At 43.1% G+C, this 19,648-nt stretch overlaps 1 protein-coding gene across 4 annotated transcripts in view; it reads left to right on the forward strand.

The window, feature by feature from the left end:
• NKD1 (NKD inhibitor of WNT signaling pathway 1) overlaps positions 1 to 19,444 on the forward strand; it is a 127,038-nt gene extending 107,594 nt beyond the window's left edge. For all 4 annotated transcript variants that reach the window (XM_083451915.1, XM_083451916.1, XM_083451914.1 and 1 more), the window contains 4 exons: positions 5,079 to 5,226; positions 5,745 to 5,829; positions 10,310 to 10,440; positions 11,075 to 19,444. In XM_083451915.1, coding sequence (XP_083308041.1) covers positions 5,079 to 5,226; positions 5,745 to 5,829; positions 10,310 to 10,440; positions 11,075 to 11,649 — 939 coding nt within the window. In that variant the 3' untranslated portion in view covers positions 11,650 to 19,444. The remainder of the gene's footprint in view (positions 1 to 5,078; positions 5,227 to 5,744; positions 5,830 to 10,309; positions 10,441 to 11,074) is intronic.
• Positions 19,445 to 19,648: the final 204 nt, after the last annotated feature.

Raw genomic sequence — 19,648 nt, forward strand, 5'->3', positions numbered from 1 at the left:
AGCATTCCTTGTGCCATGCAGAAATGAACTCGTTATATATCACGAGAGGCTTTTAGGGAGCTTGACAGCTGCCTTGTAATTAGCTTCATATGGTTGTTAATAATTGGACTTCAGACTTGGAATAGAGCATACAGAGTTTGCCAGCCTTGAGGCTTCAACTTACCAGGTCTCTCTCTCTCTCTCTCTCTCTCTCTCTCTCTCTCTCCCTCCCCCCCCCTTCCATCTTTTCCTATTTCACATCCCCTCACTGCTTTCTTCCTGATCTACCTTACGCCTGATTCCAACATTTGCCAAAGGTGGATTTGTTATTGATTTGAGCCTAACGTTTTTATGCTAACCACCATTCCACACTGGGTCTTTTAGACCAGATTCTGTTAGGGATGGAAGAGCCTGTCAATCTTGGTTTCTCTCATTTTTGTGTGTGAGACCCAATGTGTGGTGGTTGGAGTATCAGACTAGGACCCGAGAGACCAGGGTTCACCGTGTGACTTTGGGGCATTACCTGCCTCTCAGCGTAACCAACCTCACAGAGTGGTGGGGATTAAATGAGAGGGAGAACCATGTGCACCAACTTGAGCTCCTTGAAGAAAAGGACGGGATATACATGCAATGAATACAATACAATAAACAAACACACACACACACACATTTCTCCTTTTTTCAGTTTTAGCTTCTTTTATTGAAGAAGATCCGCACAAAACTTCACACACATTTGTACATTTCTCCTGATATGTACATGATTTCTCTTAAAATAATGCATTTCAGGGTGCTATTTCTATGGATTTTAAAAGTTATTCGCTGGAGGTACTGCTACACTGCCACAGAACGATTGCCTATCCTATATGCACTTACTTGGGAGTGTGTCCCATTGAAGTCAATAAGGCATGCTTCTGAGTACATAGAATTTGTACGAAAAATACATTTACTCTCAGCCCAATCTTAAAACTGTTTAATAATCATCATAATTTTATTATTTATACCCTACCCATCTGGCTAGGTTTCCCCAGCCACTCTAGGCTGCTTCCAGCAGAATATAAAAGCATAATAAAACGACAAACGTTAAAAACTTCCTGATATAGGGCTGCCTACAGATGTCTTCTTAATCTCCTTGACATCTGATGGGAGGACATTCCATTACTTGGAAGTAAGCCTCACTGAGTTCATTAGGACTTCCATCCAGGTAAATAAGAATAAGATTGTAGACCTAATGGTCTTGAGTAGCTTTTTTGGCTAAGCAAGGTTGGCAGGATTTCTAAGCTACATCTGACCTTGGTGTGAAAATTACATGAGTGTAACGTAATTATTATATGTGTTGCAAGATTAGGGGAATCCTTGTAAACATTGTGCAGTTAGGTCAGAGAGCGGTTTTCTCCATAAAATATAATGAGGTGAAAAATGCACAGCAGTTAATGCGTTCTCACCTTGAAACTAGGCTGAAGCATTTGTGAATCTAATTATGGTCAGAGAACTGCACATAGCATCTTTACAATGAGCCACTCCTAACAAATGTACCTCCTTATGCATTACGGGGGGTGGGGGTGGAACAGCAGATCATAGTCTACCCCATCTACCACCAGTGTGAGTATTTCATGTGTTTCTACAGGACGTATGTGTTGAAAGAAAACACCTCACATGCATAAACCCAAATTTTGCGACCGAGACATCAACTTTAGGTGGAATCCTGGTTTTGTAGTTCAGCATGTTGGTTTTTAATATGATTATGGTGAAGACATTGGATGGCTTTGGAAAAGGATTGGACAAGTTCATGGAGGATAGGGCTATCTCTCAGTGGCCACCAGGCATGATGGATATACTATGCCACCACAGTTGAAGGCAGGGATGCTTCTGAATAACAACTGCTGGAACCTGGAAGGGAGGGGACTCTTGTACTGGGGTCCTGCTTGCAGGCTTCCCACAGGCATCTGGGTGGCCCCTGTGAGAACAGAATGCTGGACTAAGTGGGCCACTGGCCTGAACCAACAGGCACTTCTTAGGTTCTTAACAGGGCAGTAGTGCAATGCTATTCCACCCCACCACCCATGGCTTTATAATAATTTGTCCAGTGAAAGCCAAATTCACACATTCAGTCTTTGTCAAGGATGGGGAACCTGTGGCCCTTCAGTTGCTGGGCTCCAATGCCTATCAGCTCCAGTCAGCATGGCTGATGGTTAGGAATGATGGGAGTTGTAGTCCAACAACACCTGAAGGGCCATAAGCCACCCATCCTTGATGTAGATCTTCAGCCTAGTGAGCAGTTTTTCTCCTTTTTCAGTGGTCTTTCAGTTTACTAATGGGTTGCTCAGGGATGTGGAACCAGTTATCCAGTTGTTGGACTCTCGGTTCCCATCAGTCCCAGCCAGCAGGGCCAGTGGTTTGAAAACAGGTCAGACTGTTGGTCGATGTAGTCCAATATTGCCCACACTGACTTGGAGTGGCATTGCAGGCAGGGGGAATTGCCTACCCTACCAGGAGCTACTTAAGATTGACCCTGAGACCTTCTGCATGCAAGGCAGTTGCCGTACCACTGAGGTATCCCCATTCTACAGAGAACTTCAGTTTCGTAGCAGATTACATGATGAGTGTATGTTTGTCTTGGAGGTACAGAAGACTAGGCAAGAACTCAATGACACAATCAGAATGCAGGACAACTGTTGATTGAGTTGCACCTTCCGGCAGTGAAGACTACCTATGGCTGAAGAGCAGCAAAGTAATTTGCAACCATCCAAACCTTCTCAGCTTAGTCATGTGTGAAGTGCTGAACTTTTTGACCTGATGTGTTAGAAAACAGATTGGGGTTTCAAAGAGAGGCGTGTTGCCCATGTGTGCTGTCACTGTTCCTCAACAAAATTCATTGTAAGCAGTGTAGTGGGTTTGCCTCTTATCTGTGGAGCCTTGTTTCTAGAGGTGCTGGGTTTGTTAATGGAGTTTCTGATAGGTGAGAATGCTCAGATGGCCATCTGTCTCCTACCAAACAGCTAGCTGGCATTTTGGATATGTTGTCAAAAGGATGGATCTAAGCTGTCAGAAGATTTTTAATGATATTGCTTGCTTGTGTGTGTGTACTTGCTTGTGACCAGAGACATAACTCACCCAGTGTGTTCAGAGCTGAGACTGAAGGAAGAGTTCTGTGGGATAGATGGACACTGGCATACTATATATTAAGTTAGAATCAGTGTATATATGGAGTCATTCTGTTAACTTCAGTTATAACTCACAGTAGAGACTGAACCTTTTTGGCTTTTAATTAACCTGCCTTTCTGGGCTCGAAGGCTCAAGGTCTTATCTCCTTTAAAGCCATTTGCTCTGGTGGTTCAATGCCTTCTGGCATGTCATGCAAAAAAAAAAGTACCTAAAACTACTACAGGCAAAGCACTGGACAGCTATAATTTTACCATTCTTTCCTAAAACTTGTCAGATTCTCTTGGGAAAATAAACACACACATTTTGGGGAGCTCATTCAGATGTAACATTTAGTACTCATGGAATTCCCTTCTGTAACAATACCTCCAATAAAAGGTGGTTGCAATGGATTGATACAGGCACCTCATCAAGGGATGAATCTCTGAGTGGCAACTAGATCCTTGTTGAATGTCGTTGGCAGGATCATTCCTGCAAAAGTTTAGAGGATATCTTGTTGTAACATACCTTTTCCATTTCACTGAGCTCATGTGATTATTTATTTACTTCCTGCATCTGTATGTTGCCTTCTTGCCAGCGCTCTTTTATGTACATGATGGTTTTAAAATATTTGCTTGGGGTTTAACAGACATGACAAAACTAAGAAGGGAAGGGGAGTGATTGAAAAATATAGAAGTTCAAGAACTGTAACCACTGCATGGTTTGGGGAGGAGAGGATTAGCTGGGTGGTAGTTCCCTCCTGTCTTACGTTGCCACTTCTACTGCACTCAGAGGTAAGGCTGTGAATGGAGGTAGATGGGCAAAGCTGAGCCAATAGAGTGGACCCTGCTGCCTTTCCCCTTCCTCAGATTGAGCCAGATGGAATGGCTGACCATGGAGAGAGTTCAGAGAGGGAGGAAACAAGAAATTATTGTTACCTAGCAAGCCAATAGGGAAGCGGGTGGCGCTGTGGGTAAAACCTCAGCGCCTAGGACTTGCCAATCGCATGGTCGGCGGTTCGAATCCCCGTGGCGGGGTGCGCTCCCGTCGTTCGGTCCCAGCGCCTGCCAACCTAGCAGTTCGAAAGCACCCCCGGGTGCAAGTAGATAAATAGGGACCGCTTACCCGCGGGAAGGTAAACGGCGTTCCGTGTGCTGTGCTGGCTCGCCAGATGCAGCTTGTCACGCCAGCCACGTGACCCGGAAGTGTCTGCGGACAGCGCTGGCTCTCGGCCTTTAGAGTGAGATGAGCGCACAACCCTAGAGTCTGGCAAGACTAGCCCATACGGGCAGGGGTACCTTTACCTTTACCTTAGTAAGCCAATAGAATCTCAGTCTCACTTCTTCCTCTGATACAACCAGATGGGTTTTTGGTTTTTAATTGGCATGGATGTTGCTTCAGGGTCAGCATGTGAAAGTCTAACTTTGCACTGAAGCAAGCTCTCAACTGGCAGGCCCTCCAATACTTGCACAGGGCATCAATATCTCATTTGCTCCAAGTACCTGGAATTAGTCCAGGGACACAGAAGAGACACAGAGTACTGATAAGTGAATGGGTATGGTTGGTGTCAATGAGGAGGCAAGCTGATATTTGTGTCATTAATACAGTTCATTAATTGAAGAGCCATCGTGTAAGTTAAAACAGTTTGGACATAACTTTTGCTAACTGTAACAAAAAGAAACCCCCAAATTGCTCAATAACAGCATTTGAAACAAACATCTTACGTCCGTAAATCACAAAACTGGCCGTCGTCTTCTTTCCTAGACACTCTGTCATTGATTGAGCTGCTGTGATGTCACAGAATGTAAACGCATTGTTGTGGAATTGTCAATAGTAACAAGAGAAAATTCCTGTGAATGAAGTAAGAGGCGATTTTCTCTGAGCGGGGAAAAAGCACCTCATTCTTTATTTCTGTTCTTAACGCATTTGTCTCCCTCTGCTTGTTTCATCTTTGATTCCAGGACATCACCAGCTTGCTTCATACCATCTATGAAGTAGTTGATGCTTCAGTAAACCACTCTCCCAGCTCCAGTAAAACCTTGCGGGTGAAGCTCACCGTAGCTCCAGATGGGAGTCAGAAGAAGAAAAGTATCCTACTGAACCATGCTGGTAAGAGTTTGATTCTGAATTTCCAGTGATGGATTTGTCAACTCATTACGCAGAAGCATATAAAACTGACTTACCAGGTTGGTTGTCTGTCCATCTAAACCAGTTTTGCCATCTCTGATGGGCCGCTTTTCATACCACCTACTGCCTGATCCTTTTAAATAGAGAATCTTTTTGGGATCCTGATCCCCAATCTCCTTTAAATCACTTTAGTCCTTTTACCCCCAAACATTTCTCCCCCTCCACATAACACAAAACTAGAGAATGCTTCTGTGAATGCTGGATCTTTCACTCCCTCCATGTGTGGTCATAGAGGAGATGTTGTTCCCCTGCCCAGTTCATTTAAATGGTAGATAGCCCCCACTTGTTAAGCCGTGTAAGAAGGTCAATAATAAGAGGGAAATGGCAAGATATGGCACTCTTGGCAAGGGAAGATGTTTGTTGTATGTTCATTCTGAAAACAATGGGGGGAAATGGTTAAAATTATAACAATAGGAAAATGAACATGGTTTTGTGTGTAGATCTTCAGAGCTCGAGGCACCGAACGGAAAGCAAGGCCAATGAAGAACTGAGGAGTTGTGAGAAGAAGCAGAGGGGCTCCCTCAGGTGAGCTGGAGCAATTCTTCATTTGTCTCATGATTAGGGATCTTTAAGGTCAGCCCTGAGAGGCTTAGGATTTAAAAGTTGTTTTTTAGGCAAGCCTACTCAGGCCTGTCATTTTATTATGCATATTTGATTTTTAAAGCTCTGCTGGTTTTATCTAAAAGCTATGTCTCCTTGTTGTTTTGATCTTCATATGCATGTTTTATTTTTTTTATTTCTTTTTGAAACCATTTAGAACTTTTTGTGCATTAAGCCGTATATAATTCTTTGCTAAAGAAAATTCTTTGCTAAAGAAGTTGGGCTTACATCAAATGCTGCTGTGTCAGCTTGCTCCTATGTTGCCATAATGATGCATAGAATCTTGGGACCACATAGGTGAAGCCTATCAAACGGAGTCTTGCCACCTGATTCGTTCATCACCCAGCCAGGAGATAATCTGGTGAGAAGGTCCCATCTGATTGACTGCACCCTTGCAGTTACAGACTTCCAAGCATTATAGGCTTAACAGCATGCTCCATTTCAGTAATGAGGTGTCCAGCTTTCTCCAGACCTTGCTTCAGAGGCTGCCTTGCCAGTTGCTGCCAAATCCTCACTTCACTCATGAAAAGCTTATTGATAAGGAAATACCTATGTTTCAACCACTCTTTAAAGCCACCATCAATCTTTCTTTGCTTGCGCTGCTCTCTTGTAGATATTGCCCATCTTAAGATATTTGCCAAGTAAACACATGTAACTTACCTGCATGCTACATACAGGACTCATAATTGTATGCATCGGGGCAGTTTCAACTGGGAAAACCGTCTGGAGGAAAGGGTTAACCTCCTTCCCACCCCCACTGCTAAGGTCCCAATCCAAACCAGAGCCCTCTCACCTCCTGGCAACTGCATTTCACCATAAAGGGGGTATCCATAGTTGATCTTTTGCAGCAAAACTGACAAAGACCCCTTTGGAACCTGAAAGGCTAACAGATTTATAGCAGCATGAGTTTCTGCTGGCAGGCAACAACAATGTACAGTATGAAGATCGGAAGCAGGATTTCTTGTGAACCATTTAAGGAAAATGATGATCTGTGCTTTAAAAAGAATTTTGAGAAATGCCCTTCAGAGAATAATAAAAAAGTGTGTGTGTGTCTGTGTGTGTGTGTGTGTGTGTGTTATTTTTCTGGTGTGACTCAGGGTGCATCAGTTTCCAGCAAAGCAGAGAGACAGTGGTCTCTTTCATGCACAGCTGCAGGTATACTTGCAGCCTTGAAAAGATTAGATAAAACAGGATTTATTTGAAGTTGTATCTCCCTGAAGGAATGCACAATATTGTTTTGGATGCCAGTCTGGGAAGAGACCTTGTTTCCCTGAAAAACATCTTGTCATGTTGTTGGCAAAGATTAGCAAAGAGAAGCATTTGGCTAAGATTTGCCCCAATATCATGCCTTTTCATCAGTTTTATTCATGTATTTTTGATGTCTATCCCACCTTGTCCTCGGGGCACTGTGCAGGTAGCAACACATTTAAAATGCAGCACAGTGAAAGTGCCGAGTTGAATGCCCGCTTGCCATCTAAAAAACCATTGTAGAACAGATTAAAACAATCCTACATCTTCTTTGCCTGCTTCTTTGTTTTTTTACATGCACTATTATAGAACAAAAATAGCGTCTGCAGATATTCTCAGAAATGGGCTTTGGTGACTTTGCACAGTTATGGGCAACTGCTGAGACCCTCTCTCTATTTCTGCTACGGCTCTTTGAACCAGGGTGCTGTAGTGGTTAGAGTGTGTCACACTAGTACCTGGGAAATCAGGGTTCTAGTTTGGGTGACCTTGGGCCAATAACTGCTTTTCAGCCTAACTTACCACCCAGGGTTGTTGTGAGGATTAAATGAGGAGAGGGAGAACCATGTTTACTACCTTGAGTAACTTGGAGAAAAAGGTGGGCTATAAATGCAATAATTGGAATGTGACTGGTATCAGGAGCCAATGCTGTGTCATGGATAGGGATCTAAAGCTTGCCCCAGGCTTGAAGGGGAGCCCTTGACATATTATCCTCTATGGGCCCATTCCTGCACCCCACATCCACTCTATGAGCTTATCTGGTAGCAGCAGTGATCTTTCAACTGCTGCTGGGTGGCCACCATTTTATATCTCCTACAGTGGCCCCCAAGATGAAGTTGCTCCACAGCAATGTAGTAAGTTTAACATGGTGCCTTGTAGCCGCTTACTAAGGGTGGACCTCCCTCACAATTGGACCCTGCCAGGCCTCTGATTCCCCAGCAGTTGCCTGAAGATGCCAATGGCTAATGTTGGTCCCGAATCATAGCATAGTTCAACCTTGGATGAAAATAATCAAGACAACAATCAGATAGCATTTTTAGAGAAACATGGCATGATGCTCCTAGCCAGGAATTGGGAGATCTCTTGATCAGGATTGGTCCACTATGTTTCCTGCCAGAGTGGATCAGCAAATGATGCCCCCTATACAAGTCAAAGAGTATAGTACTCAAGGTAGCCAGGTTCTTATTCTTACACCCAAAAACATCCTACAAATGCCTCTTCCACGTCCTGGCTGTAAAAATACAGTGGAACCTCGGGTTGCGGATGTAATCCATGATGGAGGTACATCCGTAACCCGCAGTGTTATGTTGACACACACGCGTGATGCGATTTGGTGCTTCTGTGCATGTGTGAGTGGCGAAACCCGGAAGTAACCCTGAAAACACGTAACCCAAAGCATTTGTAACCCGAGGAACCACTGTACAGTAATAAATTCAGTGGCTACCAATTTGCTATTGAGAGGGGTATGTGCAAAGAAAATCATCCCTGTTGCATTTTGTTGTTGTTGTTTAGTCCGTTAGTCATGTCAGACTTTTTGTGACCGCATGGACGAGAGCACGCCAGGCACTCCTGTCTTCCACTGCCTCCTGCAGTTTGGTCAAACTCATGTTAGTAGCTTTGAGAACACTGTCCAACCATCTTGTCCTCTTCTCTTTGTGCCCTCAATCTTTCCCAACATCATGGTCTCTTCCAGGGAGTCTTCTCTTCTCATGAGGTGGCCAAAGTATTGGAGCCTCAGCTTCAGAATCTGTCCTTCCAGTGAGCACTCAGGGCTGATTTCCTTCAGAATGGATAGGTTTGATCTTCTTGCAGTCAATGGGACTCTCAAGAGTCACACCCAACACCATAATTCAAAAGCATCAATTCTTTGGCGATCAGCCTTCTTTATGGTACAGCTCTCACTTCGATACATCACTACTGGGAAAACCATAGCTTTAACGATACGGACCTTTGTTGGCAAGGTAATGTCTCCGCTTTTTAAGATGCTGTCTAGGTTTGTCATCACTTTTCTCCCAAGAAGCAGGCGTCTTTTAATTTTGTGACTGCTGTCACCATCTGCAGTGATCATGGAACCCAAGAAAGTAAAACCTCTCACTGCCTCCATTTCTTCCGCTTCTATTTGCCAGGAGTTGATGGGACCAGTGGCCATGATCTTCGTTTTTTTGATGTTGAGCTTCAGACCATATTTTGCGCTCTTCTCTTTCACCCTCATTAAGAGGTTCTTTAATTCCTCCTCACTTTCTGCCATCAAAGTTGTGTCATCTGCATATCTGAGGCTGTTCTGTTGCATTTTAGCAGTTACACAAATCTCCATGAAAGGGTCAGGCTTTGTGTCTTTTTTTTTAAAAAAATGACTTCTCTGTTTTTGTTCTTTTAAATAAATTGTTTACATATGTAGACGTCGTTCTGTTGGGACATGGTGCATTTTATTGTGCCACATTCTTGGCCTCATCGTTGTTAAAGCTAAGATTCTTCCCATTTTTCCTTTCCTTGTTTGGCTCATAAATGACTGGTATTTCAGAAATTCATTCTCAGGAAATAGCTCTGCTATATATATATGAAATGGTAGTGCTTGAACAGGAAAGAGAGATGGACTTATTCAGCCAACAGTTGATCCGGCTTTATTAAAACTATTTCCCCCTCCAATCAGAAGTGTGTTCTTTATCTCCTGGAGTTTTTACCTGCAGTCTTCCCTTTGCCAAATACATTAGGATTGCGAGGGGTACCCCATGGCCAACTATTATTGTTTTAAGTATTTATATCCTGCCTTTTTCCCAAGCTGGGATTGAAGGGATCTTACAACATTTTAAAACACCATTGTAAAATACAAAGTAATAAAAGCAAACTTGTTAAAAACAGTAAAATACTTAAAATTGTGTTGAAGCATTGGTCTGCCTAGTTCTGTCTGCTACAGCTGGGAGCCCACCCTCCAAGGTCTGTTCCCAGCTTCCTGTGGCTGCTGGGACCCCAGCAACATTACGTGTGTGCTACTATTGAATATGGCATTGCAAGGAATTCCAGCAAGGGTGAATTTTGCAGGAGCATCGTTCCCAGAAGCACTGACCGTCTGTAACTTGAAAACAAAGCTTATCATTTCAGTGTGTGCTCACTGATCTGGATATAATAATATGTGCATTGCAATTTCCCTTCTTTCTCGCAGGTACCACCATGGTGAAGCCAAAACTGAACAGAATGGATGCTATCGTCATTGTGTTGATGAAAACATTGAAAGGAGAAACCACTATTTGGATCTTGCAGGAATAGAAAACTATACATCAAAATTTGGGCCAGGTATATTATGCATTTTCTATAATTTAGCTGCTCGCTAGAGAAGCTATTGTAATGATCTATATGTTTAATATCTCATTCATTCTCTCTCTCTCTCTCTCTCTCTCTCTCTCACACACACACACACACTATCTATTTGTTTGTTTGTTTGTTTGTTTGTTTGTTTGTTATTGGATTTTTCCATTTTTTTCTTCTTTTTTTAGCTGTTTGTGTTTTAGCTGTAAGCCACCTTTAGTCCCTGTCAGGGCAAAAGTGGGATATAAATGCCATAATAATAATAAGAAGAAGAATTTAGATGTCATCTATTCCGACCGTCCATTTTATTGTTGTTAAAATTGGATCTTTAGACTTGTAGGTGCTCAAGTACAGTAACTGGAACCCAGTGAGAACTAAACTAAAATTTCCAACTCTATTGACCAAGTGTAAAAATGATCATTAATACAGCTGCTAGGGAGCTGCTTTTAAACAAACAATTATTATTATTATTATTATTATTATTATTATTATTATTATTATTATTTAGCTCATCCTCTGTTTGGTACATTGGTTTATTTTACTTCAGCTGCTTCCTGCTTTTGTTGTCGTGTCAGTACTTGGAGCCTTAACATGACCAGGTGCTCTACTTCTTGTTTCTCAGGATCGCCACCAGCGGCTCAAAAACACGACCCTCCCATCCGAGTCGCAAACCAAACAAGGTCCCGTTCCCACGAGCCAGAAATCTTCCACGCCCACCAGCGCAGATCGCCAGCAGCGGACCCCGGCCACGTCAGTTTGATGGAAGCCTCCTACGCAAAGCTTGCAGAGATACAGCAGAGGCTGCGGAGCCAAGATGCGAGCAGGCATTTTGCCAAGTCTCCCAAAGCTCAGGGCAGAAATGCCTCTTCCGCCAACGCGGGGAGGGCCGTAAGGAGTAAGCCTGCCCAAGGGGCCTCCGTGCCGATGGCTTCCCCCACCACGCGGCTGGGCCCGAACCTCCCTTATCTCCCCATGCAGCCTCAACCAGCTTACAAGAAACACAAGCAGAGGGCCAAAGAGACTCACCAAGTCTGCAAAACCTTCCAGCCCCCTGGGACGGTTTTCGAAAAAGAGCATGTGAGAGACCTGCCCGCTGTCATCTTGTACGAAGGCCAAGTGGGGCAGATGATTCAGAGACATGAGCACCACCACCATCACGAGCACCACCACCACTATCACCACTTCTACCAGACATGAAATGGACCCCCTGTTGCCGTCCGTTAGTGAACCATCCCGATATGAAGGAGGCCTTTTTAGCTGCCACACTCTGGAAGAAAAGTGTTCTTCTTATTAACCTTGTTGCTACTCCATTAATATTCTGCTAGCACCCATCTTAGGAGTTATATGAAAACACTAAGATTAATAATAATAATAATAACCTAACACTATTTATATTATGTGGGACTGTGTAGCTTACTTTATTCATTTGTGGATTTAAAGTTTGGCTTGTACAAGAACACCCGTGCACAAGAGCAAACAGCCATGGCTATCATCACGAGCAGTGCTTGAATGCAGGTTGTCAATGCACTTCTGGCAAGGATCCCTTCCTCCACGGTAACTGGAAGAGATGCTGCAAAACAATAAGGCTATGACACCCAGCTTGTCCCATTCGTTGCCTCATTGCACACAAGCCCATCATCAGGGGAGCAATGTTCGAAGGTTCTGGACTCCGGGAATATAAACAGCTGCTACCTCTCGTATAATTCAGAACTTCTTAATGATTGTATAGTGCTATGTCGGGGTGGGGCTGGGGGGGTTGTTTTTATTTGATTGCATTCATGTAGCCTGTATATGTTTTACTCCTCACCTCCTTGCAAGCTATATCTTAATATTAATTATGTGGAAATAACTAACTATATTTGTCAACAGAGCTACGTTTTTCAACTTATTTCCCCACCCCCTTTTTTTACTATTTTCTTTTTAAACAGACACCTTTACGGTCTGCTTTATATATTGGGTACTATTTAAACATATATTTTCTCTTCCTTATCGGCTGTTGTGTGTTGGAAAGCCACCCACCATTGCAGTCTGGATAGGGGCTCTTCAGAGTATCTGTGGGGTCCTGGCACCAGAAGAGTGAAATAGGCCTCAGAGGCAAGGAGGCGTAGGTAGACTGCACCCATTTACCCCTGTTCACAGTCACCACTCTGAACAATAGCAAGAGGTTTGCACTCGTTGTAGCATTCCTCTCTTTCTCACTGTTGCAAAGGCTGCTTCTGTAACCCTCAGTGAATTGGATTTTCCCTTCTTGGGTGTCACCCTGTGATGACATCACAAGTTGGCTTGTTGCTGGCTTCAGCCAATCTCACACACACACACCACTCTGCATATCAGATGCCTTCCTCTAAATTTGCTTTGGGCGCCATCTTGACAACAAAGGCATATAAGACAGCAATATTGTTACTTAGCTGGTGTATTGCTAACCTTCACTTTTCAGCTTATAGTTTTCCTACACCACCACCTCCGTGTGTGTGTGCGCGCACACACACACACTCTCTTATTTAATTTTGCAGGTTGTAGATTTCTTCTTCTTTTGCTTGGTTCTCCTGCTCCTTCATTTCCCACATTGTTCTTTTAGAGAGAGAGTTGTGGACAGAATATTGCTTTTCTCACCTTTTAAACGTTGGCAAATATATATAAATATAAATATAAATATATATAAATATGAATATATATGAATATACACACTCTCAGGTACATTTTTTTTTGTGTTTTATACAAATCTGTGGGTTGTTTGGTTTTTTTAAAAAATATATAAACATTTTAATCTTAAAGCAGCGACTCTTTGGACATGCTCTTTGAACATACAAGTATGTGTGTTCCTTCACCCCACCCCAATCTCCCAGCTGCTTCTTGATTTTTGGTTCTGCAGCATCTACTACTTCTGCCTATTTCTTTAAAAACAAATAAAAATCCTCTGTCTTCTCCCCCTCCACATTCCTATCAGATGACCTCCACCCCATAAAGCAGGTTAAGTCATGATGTAAAAAGTCATGACTGTCTGTCAAAGGTAAACCTGGAGCAAGCATGGCCAGAGAGTTGTTAAGCTTGATTCCCTGCCCCTCCCCCTCGGGACCAGCAGCTAGAAAACACTGGGCCAAATTGGTTAGACCATGGTGCTGAGAATGAAAATGTTGCAAGTTCGATCCCTGTATGGGACAGCTGCATATTCTTGCATTGCAGGGGGTTGGAATAGATTGTCCTCAGGGTATCTTCCAACTCTACAATTGTATGATTCTATAAAATCCTAAGAACAGAAGAGCTTGCTGGATCAGACTAGTGCCCTGTCTAGTCCAGCAACTTGTTCTCACGGTGGCCACCTAGATTGCTGTGGGAAGCCAGCAAGCAAGACCAAAGCCCAACAGCACTCTGAGGCATATCATCTCTTACAGTGGAGGCAGAAAATATACATTGTGGCTAGTAGCCTTGGAGAACCTTATCCTCCACGAATTTTTCTGATCCTCTTTGAAAGCCATCAAAGTTGGCGGCCATCACTAAAAACTGTGTCCTGAATCTTCCAACATTTAGCTTCATTGGATAAAAATCCAGCTACCAGAGGGGCTCTGGTTTCCTCACTCAGAGGCAAGCAGGCTACATGTAGAGGGAGGCATTATGAAGACAACTGGACTTGCTGTCTGTCTGGTGGCCCTTGGCTCACCACCCTCTACCCCTTCTCATTAACCCACTAGCATTCTTAAGCCTTCATCTCTCTTCTTCTACAGCAGCCTTCCCCAACCTAGTTCTCACCTACTGTTATTGAACTACAGCTCCCATCACACCTGACCATTAGCCATGTTGGCTGGGGCTGATGGGAGTTGTAGTCCAGAATATTTGGAGGAGGCTGCGGTACAGGAACTAGGATCAGACTAGACCTTCCCATCTGGCTCTGTTAACAGACAGCTCTCTCGTCTTTTCTGCATAGCATCCATTGCCCCCACACAGATGAAGAGCTCCTCCCTGTGAGCAGCAACAGGAAACCCTCCTTGCCTCCCATGCGGGAACCAAAACACACAGGGAGCAAGTGGTGCATTTCAAAAGGAGGGACTCTGCCAAGGCTTCTGTTGCTGTTCCCATTGCAGTTAAGGAAGCTCCTTTGCCTGTGGCCTTGACTCTCACTGGAGTAGATAAGGAGGTGAAGGCAATGCTGCTGGCCCTTCAGCACTTGGCCATCCCATTAAAAATAAGTTGTCAGGCAGAGCAGCAAAGGGAGGAGACCGTTTTAGGCTTCCTGCTCTAATCAGGTGGCAATTTGGTGTTTACAAGAGAGCAAAGAATATTGAAGAAGGGGGTGCACAGTTTAGTGTGTGCCTTTTGCAGAAGCTACCAAAAGGAAGATCTTGGGGAGGGGTTGTTCTAGGGCTGCACTTCCCCTCTGGCCACAGTCCTTGGCCCCTTTACCAGTCAACAAGCTAGTAAGCCAGGACCCCTTTGTTGCATTGCAAGTTAAAAGGAAGTCTCTGACCACACACACACACACACACACACAAACCAGTGTGGGATTTTTTTTTTTTAAGCATTTACTTTTATCTTCTTTCAGTATTTGTGATTGTTGTTGTTTACAATATTGTGAGATGTTCTTCCATTTTAAAAAATACTGGGGAGCCCCAGCTCAAATTTTGATCAGTTCAAAATGGGATGTTCTGTTTGAAGAAGGAAGCGTGATGTGTACAGTGACAACAAATACATTGAAGAGTCCGACTTGGTTGTGGCTAGTGATCAGAATTAACACTTGTTCATTAGTTCTACAACTCTTGTCTCAAAAAGAAAATCTAAGCAATGCTTTCCTCTTCCTTTTAAAACAAAACCAGCCATGTTTTACATGAGTGTTATTTTCCTTCTGTCAACATTTGGTCCAGTTATGTCTGGCGAGATCTTTTAAAGTGTGTTAATCTGCGTGACAGCTAGCCCATTTCTAAAGTTAAAAAAAAAAAAAGATTATTTATATGCTGATTTTTTTTTTTGTATAGAAAACTGGGGAGGGGAAAGTTGGTTAGAACAGTCTTTACTTAACCACTGAGTTGTTCTAGTCTATTTTGCTGCTTGTGTTATCAAACCCTTCCTTTCCTCCAATGTATATATAATTATGGACTACAAAAAAGAAAAAAAGGCATATCACATGCCTAGTAGAAGGAATAAGCTTATTTATATGATAGTGTTAAACAAAGTCTGATGTATTCAAGTGATTTTTGTTATACTGCATGCAACCCCACGAGTGTAACACATTCCATTGGAGAAAAGATGCCATGTCTTTAGGTTCTTAAGAAAGTGGTGTTTGTCATTTCTTTTCCTGTTTTCTTCCTATCTGTTGTATGTTTTCCACATACAATCAGGCAACTCCAACAATGCAGAATAACATATCTCTCTTTGACTCAGAAGGAAGTAAAGAAATTGCATTAGCAATGGTTTTAGGAGTCTTTAAGGGGACATGGTGGCGCTGTGGTCTTAAACCACAGAGCCTAGGGCTTGCCGATCAGAAGGTTGGCGGGTCGAATCCCCGCAACAGGGTGAGCTCCCGTTGTTCGGTCCCAGCTCCTGTCCACCTAGCAGTTCAAAAGCACGTCAAAGTGCAAGTAGATAAATAGGTACCACTCTGGCGGGAAGGTAAACGGCATTTCGTGGTTTGCCAGAAGCGGCTTAGTCATGCTGGCCACATGGCCTGGAAGCTGTCTGAGGACAAACACCAGCTCCCTTGGCCTATAGAGCAAGATGAGTGTGCAACCCCAGAGTCGTCAGCTACAGGACCTAATGGTCACGGGTACCTTTACCTTTACCTTTAAGCAATCCGTTTTGTTCAGGAGAGAGTCATGGATGTGTTGGCTACAAGATTTTGTTGGGTTAGTCCAAGCATTGGCAGTGTGTTTTGGGGTGGTGTTAATCTAACCTTTAAGATGTTTTTTCCCCCTGGATAAGCACCTTTTAAATCATTTTATAGGGGATTATATGTATGTGGTTAGGGGTAAAGGATAGAAATCAACTCAAGGTTGTGCAAGGAGAATGCCTCTCAAGGCTGGTTTTGTGTAGGTGCAAAATGGCGGTGGTGTGATGTGAATGGTTAAATTTGCTCTTGACCAAAAGTAGCCAACACACAGGACAGTTGCCTAGTTCTCATTGTGGTGGTAGTGAGCTTGCTTTTGAGGTGCATTGTTTTAGATTGCCAGTTGGGGGTTCAAATGCCTGAAAGCTCTTCCATAAAATAAAATAAAAATCCCTTGAACCTTGGCAGGTAGCATGCTGGGGAAAAGAAGGCTATGCTGGAACCATAAAGTTGCCAGAAGAGCCCTGCTGAATCAGACCAAAGGCCAGTCTAGTCCTACATTCCACTTCCTATTGTGACACCCACCTCCCCTAATTGCCTTTTATAAGTCCACAAGCAGGGCAGCTATGCACCATCTAGAAAGAAAAAACACATTACAAAAAGATCACAAGGTGTCCTGAACCCTTGGCCGGCAAGTCAGTATGTCAAATCCCCAGTCCTGTTTTAGTCCACATGCCCAGTGTCCCACAGAGATCCTGGCGCATCCAAGTCAAGGTCCATCAACATGGGTAGTTGAGCAGGAACCTCAGTTCTGCCCTTTTTCACTTTGCCTGCTGATTGCAGCATCTGGGCTTGATGAGCCATGTGACCCTCACCTGTTCCAAGCCTACTCCAGCTGAGGAATCACAAATCTAAAACTAGTTAGCCTCACCTGGCCAGCTAAGGAGCTGGGCTGTTGGCCCTTGCCTGCCTCAGCCTCTGCTCCCTACACTTCAAAGCCCACCATGATCATGGAGAGAAGGGTCACTCTGGCTCTGTTGATGAGTCCTGCTGCTCTGGTTGCTGTGCACTGACCCCCATCCCTTCATCATCCTCCATTACCCTGTGAGTACTTCCTACACCAATCTTCTCCTTCCCCATTCCCAGCTTGCCCCAGTATGTCCCAGTCCTGGCTACACCCCTCGTCAGGATCCTCTTCCTCCTCCCTGTTGACTTGCTTATTTATGACACGAGGGTGCAAATTTGCACAAAATGTGCTTATGTCACATGTCCAGATGCAAATATTGAAAAATTCAAATAGGAATGAAATGGTAGAAAGACTGGCCAGGTGATCTGTATTCTCTCTAGGGATAGAGGTAGAGATTTGTTTTGGTTCACATTTAAAGGCAAAGTGAAATGCAGACATCCTTCGAAATGCACACTCCTCTGATTTTGCTTTGCAGTTTTCCACCCACATAATGTGTACAAAAATGCACATGCTTGGATAAAGTGTGTGTATGTTTGTTAATAAGAATTACATACAAAAATGCATTATATTGGGGGAAATTGTTTTGCACAATTGTGCACATTAGGGAAACCTGCATACAATAATGTGTATGTTAGGGGAAATTCATTTTAAGGCCATGAGGACTTAAAAAAAAATCCGGTATGGAAATATGGAGAAATGGACTTAAGAACTGAAAAATGAGAAACTGAAATGGGCAGATTCACCCATACCTAGTGCCTGCTCAGACTGCAGTCCAAGTGTTGATGAGCAGCTTCAAGGCCCCTGTACTCAGTGATTTAGCTTTACCCAGGACTTTGACCAGAAATCTCTTCAAATACATGACAGTTTCAAACAGAGAACTGCTCTCTATAAAGGAGGACACACAACCATCCTAGTAATATCCCCATTGCTACAAGCGCCAAGCAAATAATATTCAATAGCCTATTACCCGTGGGTTACATAGAGTTATTGGTGTCACCACTGTGGGCTTCCTGGTTACATGATAGGGCCTTTTCAGTGGAATGCCCTCCTGAGTGACATGCATCTGTCTCCCTCATTGCTGACTTTCAGGAGAAATCTAAAAACATTCCTTTTTACCCAGGCATTTGATAGCAGACACTGTTCCTGACTGCCCCAAGATCACTGGTTGCTAATGTTCCTTAACTATTTATAATGCTTTTAATGCTTTATCACTGCTGTGTTTGCCACCGTGGGTTCCTTCAAGAGGAAGGGCAGAATATAAACCAATAAATTATTATTAATATTTTAAAACCTCAATTTACGCTGTTAGTCACCTTTCTGCTAAACTAAAACATAACAAACCAGAGCCTGCTGGGTCAGGCCATTGGCTTATCTAGTCCAGCACCCTGTTCTCACAGTGGCCTGTGGGAAACTCACAGGTGGGACCCCTCCAGTGATTTCCAGCAACTGGTATTCAGAAGCATTGCTGCATCTAACAATGGAGGCAAAAACACCTACAAATTGTCACTTTTCCTCTGCTGGGCAATTGCTTCACCCCCCAAATACCAATCCTCATGACACCACTGGTTCAGACACAGGTTTTACCACCCAGCTGGGAACTAAAGCTTTCCTTCTTTTGGATCAACTCACTCAGGACATTGAACCTGCAAGCTTCCAATGGCACTGTAAGTTTTTCTGTCAGAAAAGATGGCAGCAAAATGGCTCCCAGGAACAGAAGGAGGGGGAGAAGGTTCACCTTTTTTCCAATCAATGGGTGTTTTGTTCTTGATCTCTGTAGAGCTAATCTTTCAAAAAATTTAAGGTGAATACTGAAGGAAATTAAACAGGGTGTCTTATGTGGGGGTTGGCTGGTTGAGATGTTTTGTTCACTTTCCAAAATGCAAACTATATCATGCTGAGATTTTGTGAAATGCAAATGAACTTTAGTAACATGGCATCAATGTGCTTTTTAAACAAACAAACAAAAACAAACTTATATCAGTTATGTAGAAACATACAGTATTTAAATACTGTCTTGCATTTGTATTAATGTGCATTAATTGTGAATAACTGAACATGTCATGTAGCACAGTTTATGTTTTGGGTTATTTTTTATTCACAGAACTCTTAAGCCTCCATAACATTTTTGTAAAAAAGGAAAAAGGAAAAAAAAGTTTGCTTTTCAGTATTTTGTATAGTTAATATAGATGGTTTTGACTAAATGCTTTATTTATTTAATAGCAAAACTGTGCCAAGAGAAACCCCTGTTAATTAAAAATTTTACTAGTTCAGACGTTTTCTCCCCTTTATTTTGTTAAGTTCAGCGTCATCATTCCTCCAGTTCTCATTTCATTTTCATTCATTTGTATTCTATACTTTTTTTAAAAAAAAAAGTAGAAGAATTGTTTTGGTCACATGGTTGAGGACCTTCACTAATGCTGCGGCAAACTCTTCTTATATTGTGGTTGTTGCATTATTATTGGAGATTTGTTGGG

Source organism: Podarcis tiliguerta (genome assembly GCF_965153285.1).
Source record: "Podarcis tiliguerta genome assembly, chromosome: 8".
NCBI classification, from domain to species: Eukaryota; Metazoa; Chordata; class Lepidosauria; order Squamata; family Lacertidae; genus Podarcis; species Podarcis tiliguerta.